At 36.2% G+C, this 22,764-nt stretch overlaps 1 protein-coding gene across 1 annotated transcript in view; it reads right to left on the reverse strand.

Moving 5' to 3' along the window:
- The window catches only part of VAV3 (vav guanine nucleotide exchange factor 3), a 149,268-nt gene that overhangs the window by 24,882 nt on the left and 101,622 nt on the right, over window positions 1–22,764 (reverse strand). The window contains exon 20 of the mRNA XM_053950723.1: window positions 3,885–4,021. Coding sequence (XP_053806698.1) covers window positions 3,885–4,021 — 137 coding nt within the window. The remainder of the gene's footprint in view (window positions 1–3,884; window positions 4,022–22,764) is intronic.

Raw genomic sequence — 22,764 nt, forward strand, 5'->3', positions numbered from 1 at the left:
GGGGTTTAATATAATTAAGTGATAATTATAACTGATATATCTGAAAGCTCTGAGAGATGAGAGGCAAGAAGGGAGCTCAGAGACTGGGATGTGATTCCCAGCTCTGTCAATATCTGCCAGTGTCTGATATCTTCATTAAGGCTAATTATCTCCTTTCGAGTCACATCCTCCTCAGCTGGCATTCTACAGAAAGCTGCCGCTCTGCAACCTTGCAGATCCCCAAAATGACTAGACCACTGTGCAGCAGTGGTTGCAGCACCTGAGAGACCAAACTCCAGTGGGAGCTCAGCACTCGTGGTCCGAGAGCCAATTCAGACAGCACGTTAAGCACCTCCCCAAGTGATACCCAGCGTCAGTGGGAATCAGCTGGGCAGGGGAATACCAACAGAATTAAAGATGACTGCCTGACTGTGATATACTGACGTGCTGGAGATGCATCCAGCACGGCCTGAACTGAGCCTTTCCTGCACCACAACGGCTGCCCTCCCACAGTGGCAGGACTGTTACTTTGTTCTTTTGAGAGTTTTAAAGTTTTTTTTAAAGTTCCAGATGTTATATTATGATATAAAATAATTTTTATATGGATGTTAGATGTAAAAGAGGGAAGAAAATAATTAAAAGAGATTTTTTTTTTTTTGACTCTGCAATATATAGAATTACAAAAGTGACAAGTGGATTGGAGGTTGAAATTGCCACCTCTCCAACTACACTGGTCAAACTAACAGTTTATTAATTCTCTCTACTTACAAAGAAGAATGTAAAACAATTATTATTTACATGAACATGTGCGGGAACTTAGTAAAAATATGTAAACATTAGAAAACATAGAAAACTTTTAGAAGAACTTTAAAACTCTCAAAAGAGCAAACTGACAGCAGGACCACCAATTTACTCCAGCTTCTAAGCACCAAAAGTGGCCTGACCTTCACAAATCCATGCATCAGCAGCTCACACACAGTTCAACACCAACCAAACTCTCCTGAAGAACACCTTAAAACCATCTTTTTATTCCTAGTAATATTTGGCAGTGAACACACATTTTAGAGTAGAACAGGACACATACCTAAATTCCTGAACAGAGAGTCATAAAATGAAGACATCAAAATGTGTATTTAGGCAAAGAAATGTTTTAATTTAACTGATTTTTTAAAAGCACATAAATACTTAACCTCCATTAAATGTAAGATACTGACTGTAAATATAATATACTCTCAGCATTTGGCAAGGAGATTAAGCATGAGTACTTTACAAGCATTAAAATCATGCAAATTACTTTTTTTTTTTTAGTGGCCTACCTGCAACATAAAATTTAAAAGGGAAAAACCCTCATAAACACACATGAAATTTCTTCAGGGTTTTGGTTCATTTTGTTTCTGTAACAGTAAATGTGTAATTCTACTATAACACCCCACAGAAAATAGAAAATGCAAGAGAGTGGAGCTGAATGTAAAAAAATAACAAGGGTTTATGAAAAAAATAAAACCATTCTTTGATTGGTGCTATCCTAAGCACAGTGAGTGCACCATTCTCCATAGAAGATCACTATGCAATTTATCACACAAAGTAGCTTAACCAAAAATCACACACTCCCTTAACCAAAAATACAGAGAAGTGCAGAGGCAGCAGAGGAGAGGGAAAATCACATAGGTTGTATTTAAGCTCAAAGTTCTTTATACTAGTGATATTTAAAAAAATAATTCTGTGCAAACAAGTGACAGTCTCACAGATTTGAACCTGTGTTCAGCAAAGCTTCATTACTCCCTTTCACATCACCTGCTTGAATGCAGGTTACCCTTTGTATCTGTATATTCTATTTACACCTGAAACACAAATCCCTCTTGAGCATAGACCTAATTTTAAGCACAACTCTGAAACAGTCTGCCATCCAAGTGACACTTATTTTCAATACTAATCCTACCTGAATAGCAAGTGGTACCACACTCAATAAGACCAGCCACTGAACAAAACATATTAATGCTTATCAAGGCATGTTTGACAACACTTCAGCTACAGCTCAAGCACTGCTTAGTAACCTGCATTGCTTATTTGATGTGCTGTAAAAAATGAAAAGTTTTAAACCACACATACTTATCTATTACAATCATTTGAATTTCTAAATGATCAACTTAGAAAACCATTGGAATATTAGTGTAGTGGGTCAGCTGTAAATTACCCTAAAACCCCTTTTGAATAATTAAATATTTTAATATAAATTGCATTTTGCAGACTCTTTCTTAATATGCATTTTAAAATGTAGATGTCATTAAAAGACTCAGAAAAATCTGTCTTAAGCAGTCTGTGACAAGAGAGAAAAAAAATTCCTGAATGATGCTAATGGAGATGACAATTTCCATTAGGATTCAAATCTATTACTAAGGCTTCTAGGGAAAAGCCTAACACGCTTTCTGGTTTCTGCTAGTTAGACACAATGAGATCCTAGCTAAATTCTTTAGCATGATAATCACAAACAACCTCTAAGACAATTTCCTGTAAATTGAGTTGACAGATGTGTATGAACATGGCAATAGAATCAGTCCCACGTGGTAGCAGTGATTTTGGCTTGTACTAATTATATTAGTCAGATGATTACCTTTTAGCCAGTCCTAAGTCAAGAGCAGGTTTAAATGCTTCTCCAGATCAGAATTCTAGACCTTGCAGAACCAAGTCCTACATACAAAACTACACAGGCCAAACTCTGTCATTTGAAAATATTTATTTTTAGTGATGCAAAATACCCATGGTCTGCTAAGTAACAGGTTGGGGGGTTTTGGAGGGGAGTTGGTTGGTTTTTTGGGTTTGGAGGGTTTTTTGGGAGGGAGTAAGGTGGTTTAGTTACACCTATTTCCATTTTTTTTCAATAGATAAATAATTCTATTGTTTATTACTTCCCCCCATTAAATGTTCAGGATAATACAGTGACATAGGAAGTGTTCACTGAGCCAGTCCTGAAGAGTTTGAGGAAGATTCCATCCTAACTGTAGCCAGAAAAACAAAAGCCAAAACAAACAAGAAGAAGTATGACATAACTCATGAAGTAGACCAGGCAGTTTTTATATTATAGTCATTACCTTATCATCGCTTAAAAAAAACCCCAAAGAAAATCAGGAAGATAAATACAGGAACAACAATTCAAGAAGACAGATATTTTCCACCTGTTATTCTATTAATCTCCTGATAGTTCTTCTATTTAGCTCTATTTCCATGTACCCAATAATACAAACAATTCAGAAAGCAGTCAAGAAAAATGAGACATTTTAACGCATTTACTGTTAAAGTGAATCCAAGTCAGCATTTTCAACATTTAAAGTTCTCATTTAAGAAGAAATTTTAGTAACAAAAGTAGTGATATGAATCACATGACAGCAAATTTTGCCATCAACAGAATATACTTTTCCTATGTATATAAAAAACCCCTATCCTTAACTGACTTGAGCCAGCATCAAGGAGTTTAGGTATGGTTCTGTTTTGCAGGGCTATTTTTCTCCCCTATAAATCTAATATTCACTAACTGGGTTTTGTCAACAAAGCTTTTACTTATGCTGCTTAGAGAACCAGACACTGAAAATTCTAAAACTTTGCTTCTTGTGCCAAACACTCTCCTTAACTCTTATAATTTCACAAGGATTGCCACCAATGTCATGTTCTTGCAGATTTATTCACCGGGACTTTTACTTTAAGGTTGCAAGAATGAAAATTTAAACCATGTAGGAAGTACTGGCATATTAAAAGCAAAATTTGTTGTATTAGGCATTTATTTGGATAAACCACAAAGAATTTTGTTGTTATTGTTCAAAAAGAAAAAATAAAGTTAGGAGAGCAATATATCAATAAGAAGTTGCTATCTGGACAAACAGAACATAGCCATTTGATAAATGATACAGTACCTGCCAAAATAAGCTGTGTGCATCTCCTCTAATGAGTTCAATAGTGTCCCCAATCTGGATATGCAACGGTGGCCCATCTTGTGCTGCTGGCTGTGGGATTCCATTGTAATTCCGAATTACTTGCATTTTTGGTAAACCTGAAAAAAAAATTTAAAAAATAAATAACAAACAAAAAAATCCCAAAAGCCAGAATCAATTTTTACTTAATGACAATCTACAGAATCTGAAAACCATGAGAGCAATCAAGCAAAGAAACACTATGTCTTTAGCAGGTATATGACTAAGGCACTACCAAATAGAAAATTATTACTTTGGAAAAACATTTCTATCCCCCTTTCTTCTTGGGGTAAAGTTGATTTCATGCCTACGGAGACTCTTCCCTGTACATGTGCACCCCTGGCCCTGCGTAGGGTTCAAATATTAAGGCTATCTTTATAGTTTAAGGCAAAGATTTCAATGAATTAGTATTAAAGACACCAATATAGATAATTTTATCTGCTTTAGAACACTATTACCAAAAACCTATGGCTGATGTACACATGGCCAGGAGAGTCAGGATCATAACTCTTTTAGGTTTCTCACAACACTTTTTCTTTCTTTTAAATTTTCATGTTATGACACGATTTCTGGGTGCCTGTAGCAAAGCCTGGATCAATTGAAGGTTTCATTTTCAAGACAAGAACTCTAGATGCACACTAGTCCTTCCACGTCAATACTGACTGCATCATAGACAACTAAGCTGTGTTGGGGATTTTTTTTTAAGGGAGCAACCCACTTCTGTCTGCTTGTACAAACTAAAGCACTGATAGTAACTGCAGTTCAAGAATCCTCCACAGGCAAGTATCAAATGCGGGGGCAATCTCTGGATCTTCAGTCAGAAGATAAAACTGTGGATACTGTAACCTCATGTTCAAATAACTTTAACAGCTTTAAAAAAAAAAAAAAAACAAAACCTCAACATTTTAAGCATTATGGACAGCTAGTGTATTGCATTCAGAGTGTGCTCTGATACTATAAGAATACTTGAAATCAAATGAAGCACTATGCACTCCATAACAAATATATTAAGGATTTATAGGCTTTTAGAAAATAATTTTTGCACTCTATATCTGCCAAGGAAAGCATTTTATCACAACAGCTATTTTTATCACAGAGCTATTTTTAATTATTCTCCATCTTAAAAAAAAAACTTTAGAATAATTTTCCTGGTTTTAATTAAACATGGGACTTTCAAATCATTAAGTGGGTATATAAATTTCAAATCTTAACCAGACAGTTTTTAGTTAAGTAAGAGTTTTGTAAGAATATATATGAATAATTACAGATAAGAGTGACAGGCTGCAAAGTCAAGGTCGCTGGGCTGCCATATTTAACATGTTTCTTGCTGGAAGGTCACCATTAATTTCATTGTAACAACAAAGGATCAGCAGGCCCACAGAAGACTTATTTCTGTTGCAAGATCACTACTGTAATTTAAGTGGCAACAAACACAAATATCCATGATCGCCTCTAAATTGTATGAAACATGAAAGAGATCACCTTCCATAATTACTACTCTCTGTGTTAATGAATAAATACTAATCCTAAGTGCTGATGAAACATTAAGCAAAGTAATACCAGCTCTTACATTACTCAACCCAAATGACACCTCAACTTTTACTGTTTCTGTGAGGTACCTGGCAGACTTAAAATGAGCACCTAGTTATTACTAAGCCATTATTCCACTTAGGCAAATACCAGACACTACTTTGTTTCTAAACTGAAGGCTTTCATGCTTTCATATACTGATCCAGCACCAACAAATGCTCCACGCTCTGCATGGCAAACAGAAGTAATGCTGCATACAAGTGTCAAGTGAAAGCTGACAACTTTGTCCTAAGGAAAGGAAACCCCCCCATCAGAATCTGAATTATAGGTCTGCATATGTGATGAACAAACTGTAAGCTGGTACTCATCTAAGAGACATACAGGGAAGTCAAACAAATGCACAAAAAATTCTTTACATTATAAAACCATGTATTTGGTGATTTAGTTTATCACATATTTAGTGTGCAGATACAATAAACTTAAAACCCCACCCTTGGATTGAGCTCATCAGAATATGCTCAGGAAATAATCATGTACTTTTCAATTAAAATCCTGGTGTTTTATTAAGATATTATAGTGCTTAAGTTATTAATCATAAACATGAATAAAAGTACTTTTAATTTCTATTCCACTGGTAATTATGATTATTGGCATCTCTGAAAACCAGGGCAAGATAACTATGGAAAAAAGGAGAAATTGTGCTGTGTCAACTAGTAGAATTATTCAAAAGGTAACACAGAATTAATCCTGTTAAAACGTACCATACTCAGAAAACTTGTGTATAATTCAGTATGCTTGATTCTGTAAAATCCTATGGCAATTTTGATTATGAAGTTACCTTGGCAGATACAATGTTAGAAGATTTGATCTAACACCTCTTGACATCACTAGAAATAATCCTATCATTTAAATAGGCTTTTGGGTTACGGCCTTAATGGAGTTTATTATCTTGCTTCAGAACCCTCCTTAAAACTAGTTTGTTGTAATGCCTACAGAAACCATGGTAACTACAGTGCTCATTTGCTTGCTATAGCTGGTCTCTATTTTGGTGACACACAAATCTCATTTTTCTACTGCAATTGTATCACCTATTTTATCCAACTGTTGTCTTTGGTCCACTTAGGAGCTCTTTGTGCTCAGCGTTGAACTGCTATGAATACTCACGGCCCAGCACAATGTACGTGCACTGTCACCACACTGACATAAACCAGCACCTGGAGCAACTGGGATGTAGGGCCAGGATTCCAGAATACTGCAACAATATACAGTAATCACTGACACACTGCAATGTTGTTCTTTCATTCAGACACTTCTGTAATGAGACTGTGTACTAGCTTCAAGGCCATGGATAAAAAATGCATGGATGAACAAGGGAAATGGTATTTTGGTGCTAATTATGTTAGCACACGTTAGATTTGACTCAGATTCTGAAATGCACTTTATAGCTCCAAGTAAAACAACTGAAGGTAAATTCACTCTCCAACAACAGCAGTGTCTGAGTCACTGAGGGCCGTATTCATTTCAGTAGCAATAACAACACACATGCACACATAGCCTGTATCAATCAAAGATACAAAAGCAGTGAGTGCATAACTAATAGGTTTTGCTAGTTACATGAAAATATCAAAAGGACTTATCCTTGTCATATAATTTTAAACTTTTTTTTTAATCAAATTTTACAGAAAAAAAAGACTAAATGAAATCTTTGAATCATCAATGAAAAAGAAGTACATATTATTCTGGAATAGCTAAATTTTCATGGGTAAGTGTTCTTCTCATAGAACTTCCCTTAGATCACCATTAAGCATGGAAAAAATAAATGAGGTACAGAAAAAATAATAAATTGAGGGTAAGAGTCAAGAAGCTCCAAATAGAATGCTTACCTTCCTTTTCAGCATGCAATTACAGATTTGATTATAGTAGCCCAGAAAGAGTTTAGTAGATTAACACTCTGCTGGTGGACATTTAATTGGGCAGAAATTGGTCAGCCCTCACCTCCTAACATATAAAAAGGACAAACACTCGAATTTGATGTATCCAGACCTATCCATCATTAACACACCAACCATCTCAAACAATCTATGAGTTTAACAAGCTTACCCTAAAACACATTTGTTTGTTCCAATTGTTCACTCTAGAATTCTATACTCTGAGCATTTACAATTGTGCTGGCTTTGGCTGGGGTAGTTTTCTTCAGAAAAGACAGTATGAGGTTTGAATTTGTGCCAAAAACAGGGTTTGCTTGCACAATATCAAGGTCTTTTCTGCATCTTGTACCACCCTGCCAGTAGGCTGGGGGTGCACAAGAAGCTGAGAGGGGACATGGCTGGGACAGCTGTCCCCAACTGACAAAGGGATAAGCCATTCCATATGACATCATGCTCAGGATATAAAGTGGGTGAAGAAGGAGGAAGAAGGGATGTTTGGAGTGATGGCATTTGTCTCCCCAAGTCACCATTACAAATGATGGGAGTCTTGCTTTCCTTGGATGGCTGCACAACAGACTGGCCAAGGAACACGGTGAATGAAATCTCTTTTGCTCTACTTGTGTGTACAGCTTTTGTTTTAGCTGTTAAACTGTCCTTATCTCAACCCACGAGTTTTCTCACCTTAGCTTTTTGTTCCTGGCTGGGGTTAAACCACAACAAGAATCTTCTACTTTTCAGTGTAAATCAGTTCACGGCCAACTCACATCCACTTAGGAACAGGAGCCTGCATAGTTCTTTTCCTTGTCTGCTTTTATTTTCATACTACAGTTAAAGAGCAATCACACCCCTATTAACCTTCATTTTGCTAGGCTAAACGAGCCAAGCTCTTTTAGCTTCCTCTCATAAGAGACCAGTTCCTCTGAGGCAGTACACCAGCCGCTTTACAGAAGTTCAGACAGGCAAGATCTAGGATATTTTCCTTGTCATTCTTGACATTTCATTTTTAATTGGCACATGGATTCGTAACAAATATACTCATTAAGAATCCTGAGGACTTGCAGTAATTCAAAAATGTAGAGAAGAAAAAGCGGTATTCTACAAAAACCTAAAATGCTTTAGAGTATAATTTTGGATTATTTGTGACAGAAACAGTATAGAACCTCTATGCATTAATTACTGAAATGTGAAACATATTAAGCATTTAGAGACACTGGCATTGCAATGTACATAGCTGCAGTACTGACAGTATCTGACAACTGCAGAAGCATATCTGGCACAAAAATATTACTCATTAACAAGTTAAAAAGAAGGTGAAATTCCAACACAAAGGACAAGATCAGGATTTCATCCATATATTATCATTAATGTTAAAAATCCCATTGGTTTCCATTAAGTCAGATTTCCACATGACAAAGTTTTTTATCAGGAAATTTCTAATTTAAAGATACAAAAGAGCCTGGTAATTTCCAACATTGAAGTCAAAAACCAAACTTATCCAGTTATAAGACCAATAAATAGCTAAAATTTACTTCACTTGAAAACCAGGAAAAAATCCCAGATTCCTAGAAAAGTCTTCATAGCCAGGCTCTGGGTCACGGAACTAACAGAAATTGATGATCTAAATTTTAGCTCATGAGAAAAACAGAAAGCACGATAGAGCAACATTTATAAGGTACCAATTAGGTTACGTTCTAGAAAAAGAAAACCTTTCATAAACCATACCATACATTTGAGTATCTCATCTGGTAATTATGAATCAAGGAAGGAGGCTACAATTTAGAATTAACATAGCACATAATAAGTTAGAATATCCATTATATATGAAACAAAAAAAAAAACTAAACTACTTGTGATCCTTACAGCAGCTCTGCATTTCTAAACAACAGTGAATGACCCTCAGAGTTTCATGCAGAGATTCAAAAATGTTATTTTTTGCTAACAATATGCATAATGCACGCCCTATTACGACCTCTATCTGTCAAAATTGATTCCAGCATCTGTTATTTCCAAGCAAAGCAAAACATGGCTTACACTTTGGGCAGGGATCTAACTTACAAAATAATGATTCAGCATATAGGAGAGCAGGGTTCAAAGGTGAATTTGTGGATAAACTTTATGCTATTATCAGAAAGGCATGAAACAACTTTGTCTGCATTAAACATCCCCTCTTAGTTATTGAAGACTTTCTTTTTCTCTACAAAACATTTAGCGTACTCACCAATATTTATAACCTGACTGAAAAAAACCCCACTAATGCAATGCAATGAAGCTTCCTGACTTCCTAAGGCTTTGCATCTGAAACAGAATTTTAGACTATCTGACAAGGCCACATCCTGATGTTTCCAGAATCTCAAGAAAATAACATTGCCTTTCATATAGGAAATCACATGAAGGCTCACTAAATTCTGCCATTTCTTTCACCACAACAGCATTTTGGGTGTCTCTTTGGAACCTCTGAACTTCCTTTGACCCTTTTTGGTTTTTTATCTTTGCAGCTACTAACATAGGAAATGCAGTTCTGCTAAGAAACAAGCTGACATCTAATGATTGATAAGCCTTCCATAGTAAAGGCCAGGAGGAATATTCCACCCAAAGTCTCTGAGCAGATACATTTCCATACATCTTCACACTCCAACTAGGAAGCAAGGGCTAAGTAACTCATGGCAGTGTCTCACCAGATTAAATGTCTGAACAGTAGCCCACAGTGTCATGGATAATTTTAACAGCAGAAATTAAAGAGACTTTAAAGTTTATTTAAAATTTAATTTAAAGAGACAGGCAAAGGGGAACTCATATTGAAAGAAAAAAAAATAGTATTTATACCATGGTAAGTAAAATCACACTTTGAAGGCTTCTGATCAAGAAGCATAAATGCAAATAATACAGTAACAAGGTTTTATGATAAAAAAAGAAAAACAGATGGGTTGATAAGGACAGCAGTGTGAAGAACAGGTGGAACTGTTATACCCACAATCTGAGCATCCATGACACAAGATCACCAGCTTTGACACGTTTTTTGGCGACATCATCTAGGTCCAACACTAATATTGAAAGCTAGTTAATGGAAAGCTCTAATCTGAGAATGAGCTATATGAAAACAAAGTCTTTTGTCCTCTGTACATTCTACCAATCAGCTCTGCTACCTTCATTGTTTTAAAATCCTGTTCATAATCATTTTATTGCAGAATAAACCATAAACTTGGTTCTTTTGCCTTTATCAGGAGAGCAGCTTCCTCATCAGTGTCATCTATCTCCAGAACCAGTGGAAGTCAATGGCTTTGTTACTGCCAAGGCAAAATCTGTCTAGAAGGCCTTAGCTGGTGAGGAGACATGAGGAAAGCAACACTACTAATCACTTTTAAAAACCCACTTACATTCAATTTCTGAGGCAGTCTATTAATACCTCAAAAGAGACTAGATTAGGGTGGGATTTCTTAAGTCTTAGGCCAAGTACTTATAACACAAATTACAAGAACTCACATACATGGAAAATGCCAGTCTATTAAGAGCACTCATCAGAATAGCAGTGATTTAAATAATTACTATTGGACAAAATTAACACAATAAGTACACATATCTCAAAGAAGAAATTTTAATTGAACTTTAAATTCTCCCAGTTTTAAGTCATTACTCTTGTATGTCATGTTAATTAAAAGTTCTAACTTTAGATACTGCTGTTAAGCCTTACATTCATAAAATCATAGAATGGGCTGAGTTGGAAGGAACTTCAATGATCATCTCATTGCAACCTTCCTGCCATGGGCAGAGACACTTTCCATTGGACCAGGTTGCTCCAAGCCCCATCCAGCTTGGCCCTGAACACTTCCAGGGCTGGGGCATCCACAGCTTCTCTGAGCAACCTGTGCCAGTGCCTCACCACCCTCACAGTAAAGAACTGCTTCCTAAGCACACCTTCCTCCTTCCAGTTAAAAGGCAAGGTGGCTGAAACTCTGACAGAGCCTGGGACTCAGGAATATTCCACTTGTCTTCTCTTTAACTGCTTTACCTTTGTGTATTGCTCAATTAAGTCTCACTATTGGCATATGATTAACCACAACTCTGGAGTTTGCCACTTAATTTTGAAGTCAAAAAACTACACAAGACTGATTATTAAAATGTTTATCAGCTACCAAAAGCCTTAAGTCAACTGTTAAGTTTCTGCTTATAGAAGTAAAGCAGCCCTTTCTTCCAAACAGAAAACTTGCAAGCACTGGGGCAATATGGGGGAAGGATGTGGGGAGAGCAAAATGATCTTCACTATCTCAAAAGTCAGGTGACAAATCTATAATGCTCTCCAAACCACATCTGATAAACATTCACATTTCTCTTCCATCAAAATGGAAGATTTAAGGACTGTCATCTTCCAGAACATATACAACTACTGGAAAAAACATTTTTTTCACAGTCCTAGCCATGCTTTCAGTCACTGTCCTCCCTCTCTTCTAACAACTGTTTCCTTCCTAAAAACCTTACTGAAACAGGATTTGGGGTTCCCTCAGTCCTTTATTACCTGTCAAATCTACGTTTTTCAAAGACTCAATTTTTCCACCATTTCTCCTTAATGCTGCATATAGAAATTGTATTCTTGGCAGAGACCTCTACAGAAATGGTCAACCATCAACCAAAATGAAGATGTGTGGGAGGAAAAAAATCTGTCTGCTAACAGTCTGATCAACAACTTGTTATGAGAAACAGAAAAACACCACAACTCAGGAAGTCCTTGTGCTTCCCCAAGTTTTGTAGATCTGATCATTAGCAAAAAGCCCCCTGATAAGTGGCTATATCTCCATTTTCTAGTTAAGATCCACACAAAACTTGGAACTTCATTGCAGATCATAGTGGGAGTTCATTGCAAGGAAAATAAACAAGACTAGCAATGTTATTCAATTTACAAGGCTGCTTTTTGGAACTGTATGAGTTCTGTTATATTTCTACACATTTATTTGTTTTTATATTACAGTAGTTTTGCTACTTAAATACTGATGCATAGACAAATGGGCATCGTCCCCTACTCTGAACATCAGTATGTGGCTTCATCCAGATGCTTTTGTCAGCAAAGATTTTTTGAGGATAACTGTGCTTAGTGACAACTAAGCTAATAAACAATAAAACAACTAATAAAATTAGCAGCATGGGAATATGGACATTCACTGAGGTGAACAGTCCCCTCTCAGTAGGAGCTTTAAGTTTCCATGTTTTCCAAGGGAAGGTCAGCTTAGTCCCCCATAAATACAGCGTTTATTTTGATCAGAAATAAATTTACCAAGAAAATCCAAAATCCAAACTACGTTTCAGAATTAATTTTTTTTTAATTTAGAAAAATAACTCCAACAGAAAGCATTTTCTTACTTCACTCTTAAGCGGGGACATTTGGCACATCGTGACACTCATTTTAAGGAGCCTGGAAGCTCAACCCTGTGCAAGAAATAAAAGCTGGCACTACAAAAATGCTTCTGAAAAGCCATGTTTTTAAACTTCAGAAGATAAAGTCACAAGGGCTGCCTTTTAGGAAGAATGACCCTATTCTTATTTATAGGGCCGATGACCATTTGTCTCTCACGCCCTTAAGGGTGGTTCTGCTCATAACTCTCACAGATTCACTCCTGAGGTTTAATTTACTTTTGTGTCTCAAAACAGAAGGAAAAGAAACTCTGAAGATTTTGGGAAGTCAGGCAACAAAATATTACAACACAGAAGAAATACAAAAATTAGTCAAGTACACTGCTAAAAGAAGCTACAAATGCAAACCCAATCCCATTTGCACAGCAAGCATTTTCTTAAGTTGCTTGCATCTTTCAAACACTGAATCTTCCCCTATAATAGATACATTTGTCTTTGTAGATCCGTATTAATTCAGAAAACCTGAACATGTCCTAGATTGAGAACTTCAGACGGCAAATAGAAGTATGTCCAAAATAACCAACATTTCTTGTGCAATTCCAAAATTATGTCTTAGTTTTTATACCCAAGCCCAAGTAGTTTCTCAAAAGAGAAGGAGGACTCTCTCCATGACTGCACTGAAAGAAGGCAGAGAGCTAAAAAAGTCACTGACTTCCTAATGTTCATTGCCACATACTTATCTTTTTGTGATTCATTTTGAATGAAAACTATTTTTCCTTCACTGACAGACCTTAGTTTCCTCTTCACAGCAGGTTTTCCTCCATACAAGTGCTAAGGACAAGCTCTTGTTGTTTTGTATTATTCTAACTTCAAATGTTTATTCAGGCAACTACTTCGTACTTGGAGTGACACAGGCAGCTATCCTTGTGAGAGTAAGGGATTTTGGAATTGCCCGGATTGAAAAGAGTCTCAGCACTTTGAACAAGCATTAGAAACAGCTGAGCGTTAAATGTTTCATGGGAATAAACAACAAAGAATAATCAGGTTCAAAAACACAGTTTTCTCTTGTTTTGACAAAGTAATGAAATGTCATCCTTTTAATGTAGTCCAGGAGGTGAACTAGGGATATAAACTTTAAAAATCATGTTACCTCAAAAGTCAGAAGCTTGCCTTTTTTTTTTTTTTTTTTAAAGCAAAATGGAGTTTTGGCATATGAATTAAAAAGTGTGGTACATGTGGTGCTGCTTTTTATAAAAGCACATGGTATGAAGATTAACCAGTGTTAATTATCACATCTTTTCATGTGATGCCATAGACAGGCATGGCATTCTAATTTGTGTATTTGTTCAAACATGCACCTGCCCTCAGGGGCCAACAACTTGCATTGGGCAGATACTATAGATGAGCTATGAAGGTGTGTCCAGACAGTAGAGCAAAAGGCTCTGAAAAACAGGGACAAATCTTGGAATATAGAAGTCCATTATTCCATAGAAGTAATTATTTGGAGCTGTACTTTAAATACTAACTTACTCATGCCCTGGGATAATTCTGCAGCAAGCAGTAAGAGGAAAAAGGCTTGAAAACAGAAACCCCACTTTGGAAACTGAATTTAATACTGCAAAATTTCATGAATCTTGTACAGGACCTAGACATTTTTTCTAGAGTTGAGAATTGACAGACTGAATAATTTTAACAACAACATAGAATCCATGAAAATACATGTCTGCATCACCTAGAATCTTTCACAGGTATCAAATTTAAAAACACACATTGCTGAATATGTGCTGACATTTTATTCATCACGAATTACAAAAATAAGAATTCAATTCTCTTTCAAGCAATTTCTTTTGTGCTCAGTATTGACTAATAGCATCTGCCTCTAAGATGAAAGGCCTTAGTCTCCCATTTGTGTTACTTACAAGAACTAAATTTTCTGGCAAGAGAAGCATTTTAAATTGTTACGTAACATGAAAGGGAAGTGGCTGATGCCTGGCAAAGCAGGCAGGTCCCAGCAGATGACAATTTTGCCTGCACGCACCCTCTTCATAATGCTGTATAATCCTTCAGCTTTTCAAGTTAAACACTCATGATCTTACTCTTCAAGCAATTTTTCTTCACTGTGGCCTCTACCCTGATTACAGCAGATACTTCTTTTATTTCTTAACTGATAGTTCTTAGCACACATGCAAAAAAATTTCGGGCATTGTACACCTTCTTTGCATGCAAGCATCAATAGAGAAATGCTGCCAAGAATTACGGCATTATATTAAAGCAATGGAAAAACACTGTTGCTCTGGCTAAAACAAACCTGCTCTTAAAAAACATGCCTACTTATTTCTAGTCTGTATAGGCTGCAGCCAATAAATTATTTTTTTAAATTATGTTTTCATTACAAAGTATTTGTGCTATAGAAGTAAAAAAGAATGAATATGTATTTCACTGTTAACACCACAATGCAGTTAAAATTGTTTATTCCTAAATAGCATATACTTGGGATTTTGTTTTATGCTGCACACTTTGCATATTTGAATTATTGGCAATCTATGAAAACAAATACTAGAAAATTCAAAATGCATCCCATTTTGTGATACCTCCAGCTTTCCCATGAATTTGTAGTATCTCTAGCTTCAATTAGCAGATATACCTATACAAAGGCATTCAGACTACAATGAAAATATCCACTGAGTATAAAAATATATATGTTGCGTATAAGTTTTTGCTGTCTTCATTTATGTCAGCCTTTCTTTTCTAGCAAAACTAGCATATGAAAAATTTTATACTATTCCAAGACACTGTTTCTACATACTCCCTTTTATCAAAGAAAACTATTTTCAATTTTTAGTAACAATTTTCAAAATAGTGTACAAATTTAAGTAGAATAATTTTCTATGTCTATATATAAATAAGTTCTTAACTTGAAGATTGCTTACATGATGAATAAATAATAAGCTGTAAAAGGGCCTTCTTTTAAATGCAAAAATGAAAACATACAATAAAATAATCCATCACTTGATCTTTGTTGCAAAATCAAGACTTTACTGGTAAATTATCATAGGCAATAAAGATGAGTATTAAGTTTAGTCCCTGTCAAGACATCAATACTGCCATAATAATCAGGCTGCATCTTACATATTTTGGCTTCTTTCCTTTCCCTGTCAAGGAAACTCTCACATATTTGCCACTCGATAGTGAACATTCTCCTTCCATTTTCTGTTTCCAGTCTGAATGTGGATTATACACTCCAGCAAAGTGTGAGATTTGTTAAGACAGAAACCATACCCGAAAGCAATAAAGTCTGTGGGCTGATATCGCAGGTAAGTCAGGCTGACTTATCTCACTTATCTCCTCACCACAGCTGCCTCCCTGCCTCCCATGACCAGTTTGCCATTACCTCACTGAAGTTATTTAGCCTGTGACCAGGTGATCCACAGATTCAAAAGAAAAGCAGTAAAGGGGACACCTTAGTGGGAAAAAATGCCACACCTTGTGGCAACAGCCTGTAGTTATCCAAGAATCACCAGAGATCAAAATGACACCAGCAGAACACCCAGACTTGGCTCTTTCTCCCAAAATACTGCCCTGACAAAGAATACACCTCAGACACTTAAATCCCAGCATTGGCTCTTTGAGCTTAGTTTGATCCTTCAGTTACAGGGTTTAAATCAATACCTCCAGAAAAGGACAAATAACAAAACTAGCACACAATGCACAGGAGCAATCAGAGCTTTAATTCCCTATCATTAAGCCTCATACTCTTTTCCTTTTCAGCCTTTCTTGTCCCTATGATAAAGCAAAAAAGGGAAAGATGAAAATTATAGGGCAGCCTGTAGGGTCTTCTGTAAAAAAGAAATAAAGAAAAAAAAAAATGTTGTAGAAGTTATATCAGCATTAAGTGACTTCCAATGTACTAAAATGACCCTGCCAGTCACAAGAAGACTGCTACTGCCAGGAGAGTAATGTTGTTCTGGAAGGAAAGCTGTGATCCACACATGCAGCTTTTGTTGTACCATATTTCATGCTATTTGTTGCTGTCAAACCCAATTAAGGAAAAAGTCCAAGAAGAGTAAACATCACGCTTTATTGTCTGAACTAAAGACAGTGCCTCATGCTCCCCCCTCCCCACAGGCCCTATTCCAAACAGGCTGGTTAAAGAATAACCTCTACAGTTAATGGACTGAGGCACATTTTCAAGGTATCAGATAATGAAGTTACTTTTTAATTCCCTGTTGCACACTGAGGCTTAAGAAACACAAGTTCTAAGAAGAGCAAGACTGAACATGTCTTCTATTTGTTTGCAGGTCAGCAAGAGCAGCACTGAGGGCTGAACTCCCAAGTTCTTTCACTTAATGCCTAAGTACTTTACCTTTTTTCCTGAATAAACCACATCTAAGGATTAAAACAACTGAATAAATTGATTCTACTGAAAAATCATCAGATCAGGTTATATAATGTCACTACTTGAAAATGCTAAGTACCAAATAAATTCAAACATTATGTTGCTGAGCTGTTAATTATGATCTGCAAGCTATTTCTTAAAACAACTCAGTACCATAAAAATAGGTAGTTATATGTGAGAAACTCAGTTGTAATCAGTAGATGTCTCAACACAAATATCTGACAGTTGTACAAGGCAGACTGGTAAAGCCTACTATAGAAACAGAATTTAAAAGTATATGGATAATATAAAGACTACAAATACTTTTTAAGAACAAGTCAGGGACATTGTTTACAGTTCATTAAAGCAGACAATGAAGAAGTAAGATTATATATTAACGTGGATTAGCAAAATAATTTTTACAGGACTCACAATGAGGGTCGCTTCCAGCTTACATGATAAAAGAGGAAAATTTTCCCCCCTGCCCCCGATAAATAAACCACAGAAGGACGGGACATAAAAGGTTGGAACAACAGTATTTTTTTGAAATAGAAGACAGCGTCCAGAAGGGTCACCCAAAGGAATCTGTGCTTGGCCCTTCCTTGTTCAAAAAATTAATAAGCACTATTAAAATATTAAGAGTGGATTAAGTCTTGAAGAAGGTGAAACAACATCTCTATAAAAAGAACACTACTTGCAAATGACTGAAGGAAGATTTCATAAACAACAGGATTCAGAATTGGAGAATAACTCCAGCTGGAAGGATCTTTGGAGGCCATTTGGTCACATCCTCCTGAAAGACTTAAAGTAACATATGGATTGAATACTCATACACAATGACGGAGTGTGAAACAGATATCACCATAGAGAGAACAGATCTCAAAGTAATTACTAAGTATTTTTTACAATCAGTTCTTCAATATCACAATCTAATTCTGCTCTGTACCAACACTAAGAAATTTCTTGTGGCAGACACAGAACTAGAAAGACTGACTACTCTTGGACCTAGAAGCACACAAACAAGCAAACAGGGTGGTCAGACATACAGAAGAGCTTCAGTATCAACAGAATTAAGCAGATAAAACCACTTCAGGTTAGAGGACACGTGAAAGGGATATGACAGGCAACTCATGAGTGGCATAATAGTGACCAGGGAAAAAGGACTCATTTCCTTATTTATTAATCTTTTTCTTGATCCAAAAACACACAGGTGTCAAAGTAATAGGTAGCAAGTTAAAAGCAAACAAAAAATGTGCTTTATTCACACAACTAATTATGAGAGTGACAGTTAAAGGATGTTGTGAAGATTTTAGACTGGTTTTAAAGGTGCTAATGAAAATACATGGAAGGATGAAATACATGGAAGGAAAATTAAGAGCTGAGAAACGAATAAACAAGGTAAGGCGGGAAGTATCACAGCACCCTACCCCAGATTCTATCCTTCAGCATGCATTTAATTGGCTGCTGTTGGAGGGATCCTGAGCTAGCTTGGCCTGCAGCCCAGCCTCATTGTTCCCTTCTCTGGCAATCTCAAAGTGGTGAGCAGATTAAAAACTCTCCTGAAAAGCAGCATCAGTTTCTCAGGCTCTTGCCTCTGGCCTCTTCTACCAAGCTTTAAAACCTTCCCCAGGCAAAAGGCAGAGGGAGTTCTGGGAGCTTCTCTTGTGTGAATTTTCAGCAGTCTTTTTTCTCCCATGGGATGGCTGCTTTCAATTTTACACTGTTTCCCAAATTCTTTGTGTGAGAATTACTTTGAAGTAGTGATCAAATACTGATTTAGTTAAATGAGTGAGCCACAAAAAAAGAAACCATATGCTTTAGAGTACTGTTAAAATTCAGTTACTTTTGACTATTTTTAATCATTCATTGCCTTATTATCTTTGTTTTGCCTTCTGAGAATTACAGCACCCTGAAAATTAAAATCAGATATGAAAATAGATGGGTAAATGCAATATTCTTCTTGAAGATGAATAAGAGATTTGTAAGTCCCAAAAAACTTTACCAAATATCAAGCAATTCACTTCCACTTGCCAAGGTAAGTAAAGGCAAATTTGGGCCATATAGCTGCTGGCACAGGTCTCTTTCCTTTTTTAAATAGTGTTGGCACTACTTTTGTGTGTTTAAAATACAAAACAGTTTATTTTTTGTTTTTTTGATCATACTTGTATGCCCATTTTGTCCATCTCTACTTGACCTTTTCCTTTTTTCTTCCTGACAACTTCCTTGCAGTTGTCTCTAAATAGTGATGTTTTGCTTAAATAGTTGATGCTGAGTGTTTTTATGCAGAAAAAAAGATACTGAAAGATTTTTAGTCCACCTCAGCTTAAAAATTATGTTAGTGTATGGCTAAGTATGTATTGAACACCATTATTTCTCTAAGAGAAAAATAAAATGTTAATTCCTTAAGATATAGAGACAGTCCCAAAAACACATCCAATAAGACAAAAGAGTTTAAATCACTCAACTAAAAACTAATCTTGCAATCCAACCAGACAAGGATGAAAGAGTTTGACAAAATAAATACATTTCACCCTTTGGCATCTGGGTCTTCTGATGTTTAATTAAAAGAAAAGGCTAAAGGCTATGTTCTTCTCTGAATGTTAGCTCACTGCTGAGATGCCAAGGGGACAGGCACCTTTCAAATACCTCTCCCCAACAGGAATGTAAAAATAATTTTAAAATAAAACAACCCAAATAAAAATCATTAAACTGCATTTGAAATGCTTCATTGGAAGACAAAACTCTGCTTCACCTTCCAGAAATGCATTAGTGGAAAATTTCTTGCTGCAAAACATTAGACATGTCTTTTCTTGTAACACAACAAAGATGAATTCATTATTTTGTGAAGCACTGTAGAGGAAAGGAAAAAAAAAAAAAAAGACGGAGATCTTGAATGTAATACATATTTTTTTAATAAATATGTGAGATAAATTAATTTGATCTCACAAATTAGGCTACACAATTCACTGTATCTCTGAATTCACAGCCATTGAGTCCCAGCTGAGAGAACCTGTCCCATGACATGGGACCACAAAGAAATTCACTGACTGGTCTCAAACACCAACCCCCATCCCAGCCACTTGATGCAAAACATGCTCAAACATGTCTATCAATACCAAGAGATTGTCAGGTTAGAGCTGCAAAGTCCCTCAGAGAACTCCAAGCAAGTGGAGTTCTTACTCTGTGTTCAGTAAGCAGCAGCACATCTCTCCTGCCAAGCAGTGTTCTCCTTGCAGCAAGCGTGCTCCCAGCCGCCCCATTAAACCCATTCTGACCTGCAATTCCTCTGCTCCACAAAGATTCCTAGAGACATGTATTGGATACATGTTAGAGCACCTTGAACCAAGTGCTTAGATACTGTGTAGAAAAGGAAGAAGCATCCATAGCTGAATAAAACCCAGGCAAAAGTTAAACATGTGTCACACATATGTAAAATCGAACCTCGTTTTTGGTTCTGTAGCTTGCATAAAACATTAGTGTGGAGAGAAGTCCTAAGTTACTCAGTAAATCTAAAGCTCCACAAACATTATAAAAGACATCAAACTTGTCAAACAACTACTTCTTCACTAGAGAAAGTTTCATGAAACATTTCTCTTTGCTCCAGTATTCCTCCTGGCTTTCCTCAATTTAATTTACAGTTGCCCTCATTTTGTCCAGCCATTAAAACACATCACGTTCCATGCTAACAGTATCTACAGCTGGAAAGAATGCTCCATGTATATATTCTAGTTCTTGAGGGATTGCTATTCACTTCTACATTTTATTTACAGGAAATATAATTAAATAACAGTATTAAATGTCTATGAAAAATACCTCTCAATGTATTTCTTGGCTCCATACACAGGGATTCCTTTACCAAAGCAAAAAGACGCTACGTGGTCTAATTCATCCTGATGAAGACAATCCTAATAACGAGATACTATCAATGACATCAGTCAACTCCTCATAAAATAGAGGGGACTTATTTAATGCCTTTTTTTTTTTTTTTGTAGACCTTTTTCTGTGGCTTAAAACCAAGATAAATTCTTGTTTTCAACACTGATACTGACAGCCAGTTAGTTAATACTGGGCCACCAAAACCACAGCCAGAATCCCAGGTAGCTGCTGCCACTGTTGAAGTGAAGAAATAAATTCCTGAATGGCTGTTTTCAGCACGGGGCTTCACACTGCAGAAGGTTATATTTTCTCATCCATGAAATTGGGTATTCTCTATGCTGGGCTGAATGAGAAAGACAACAGTCAATCAGGACTACTGAGGATGCGCCTGGATAGCTCAATGCAACAAGAAAATGAGTGACACGCTTCAGATCCTTAGTTAAAGGGTAGCTTTATCTATAACAACTGCATACTTGGCAAAGAATTATCTGCTGGTTGGGATATCCCAGCATTTGAGTTTGAGCCAGATTTTGCTTTTGGCTGGGCATACACTTGGAGTGGCACTGAAATGGAAATCAGAGTTAGACTTGCATATCATAGAGCACACTGAGTAAGAATTTGTGGAAATATCTCACAGTCTAACATGCTTCATTCTTAACTGAAGAGAAAATTTAACCTGCCAATATGACACTACTCCTAATTTTTACTCCAAAAACAGGATGCAAACACTACCACACTACACAAACCCCTGAATATTGTTTCACTGCTTACTGATCACACATACATAACAATGATACAACCTAGTGAAAAGATTCCAAAATCCAACTTGAACAAAATATGAAGCACAAAGTAGCTATTTCCCACTAAAGCTAATGAAATAAACATATCTCCAGTATTGTACTTCTCCCTACACAGATTGTTGTTGTTCTTTGTTAAATGCATATACTTCAGGCCATAAACCCAGTGACTCTCTTCAGATCCCAAGGGGTTTTTAATCATCTGTGTAAAACCAGTATTTGAGAATTCACAAAGCAAGTATGGACCAGACACCAACCAGAAATACAAATCTCTCTTTTTAAAATTATTATTTGAACTTTGAACTCCTGGGTTGAAAAATACATTTTCACAAGCTATTGCACTGCGTACATGACTTGCTAGTATGGTTTCCCTCCATCCCAAAAATGTTTGGGATATTTTACTACAACATTTTACTTTCTGTGATGGGAAAAATATTGGTTCTGGCCCTCAGTTCAGAACTGAGGTTTTCTAATCTTTAATCCTTGCTTATAAAGAAATCAGCTATTTAAGAAGTCAGAACATGCTCAGCGGTGACCTTTCACAGATCAGATTTTGAGTTTAATCTACAATGAATCTTGACTATAAGGCTTCAAGTATTCTATTTTTACCAAGTTTATCCTTCTGATATGAAATATACTTTCACACTTCTGGAGATTAAAATTCCAATGTTTATATTAGCAGAAGTGTTTAGGGTAAAACCAGTTTCAAAAACACTAAGCTGTGAATCTATCACATTTAGACTCTTTATACTGAAAAAAAAAGACAGCAAACACACACTATACTATTTCAATAGCTGAGAAATACAGTAATTTTTACTCATGTTAAAATAAATACAAAATTATTTCCATTAAAAACATTGGTCAGACTGTATCATCCTTCTCAAGAATTCACACAATAAGAATTTGTGCTTATGAATATACATATGAATGCTTCATTTGTCATTTAAGCCAATGGTGCATTTTTCCATGCTTAAACA

The sequence above is a fragment of the Vidua chalybeata genome, chromosome 9 (genome assembly GCF_026979565.1).
Source record: "Vidua chalybeata isolate OUT-0048 chromosome 9, bVidCha1 merged haplotype, whole genome shotgun sequence".
Taxonomy (NCBI): Eukaryota; Metazoa; Chordata; class Aves; order Passeriformes; family Viduidae; genus Vidua; species Vidua chalybeata.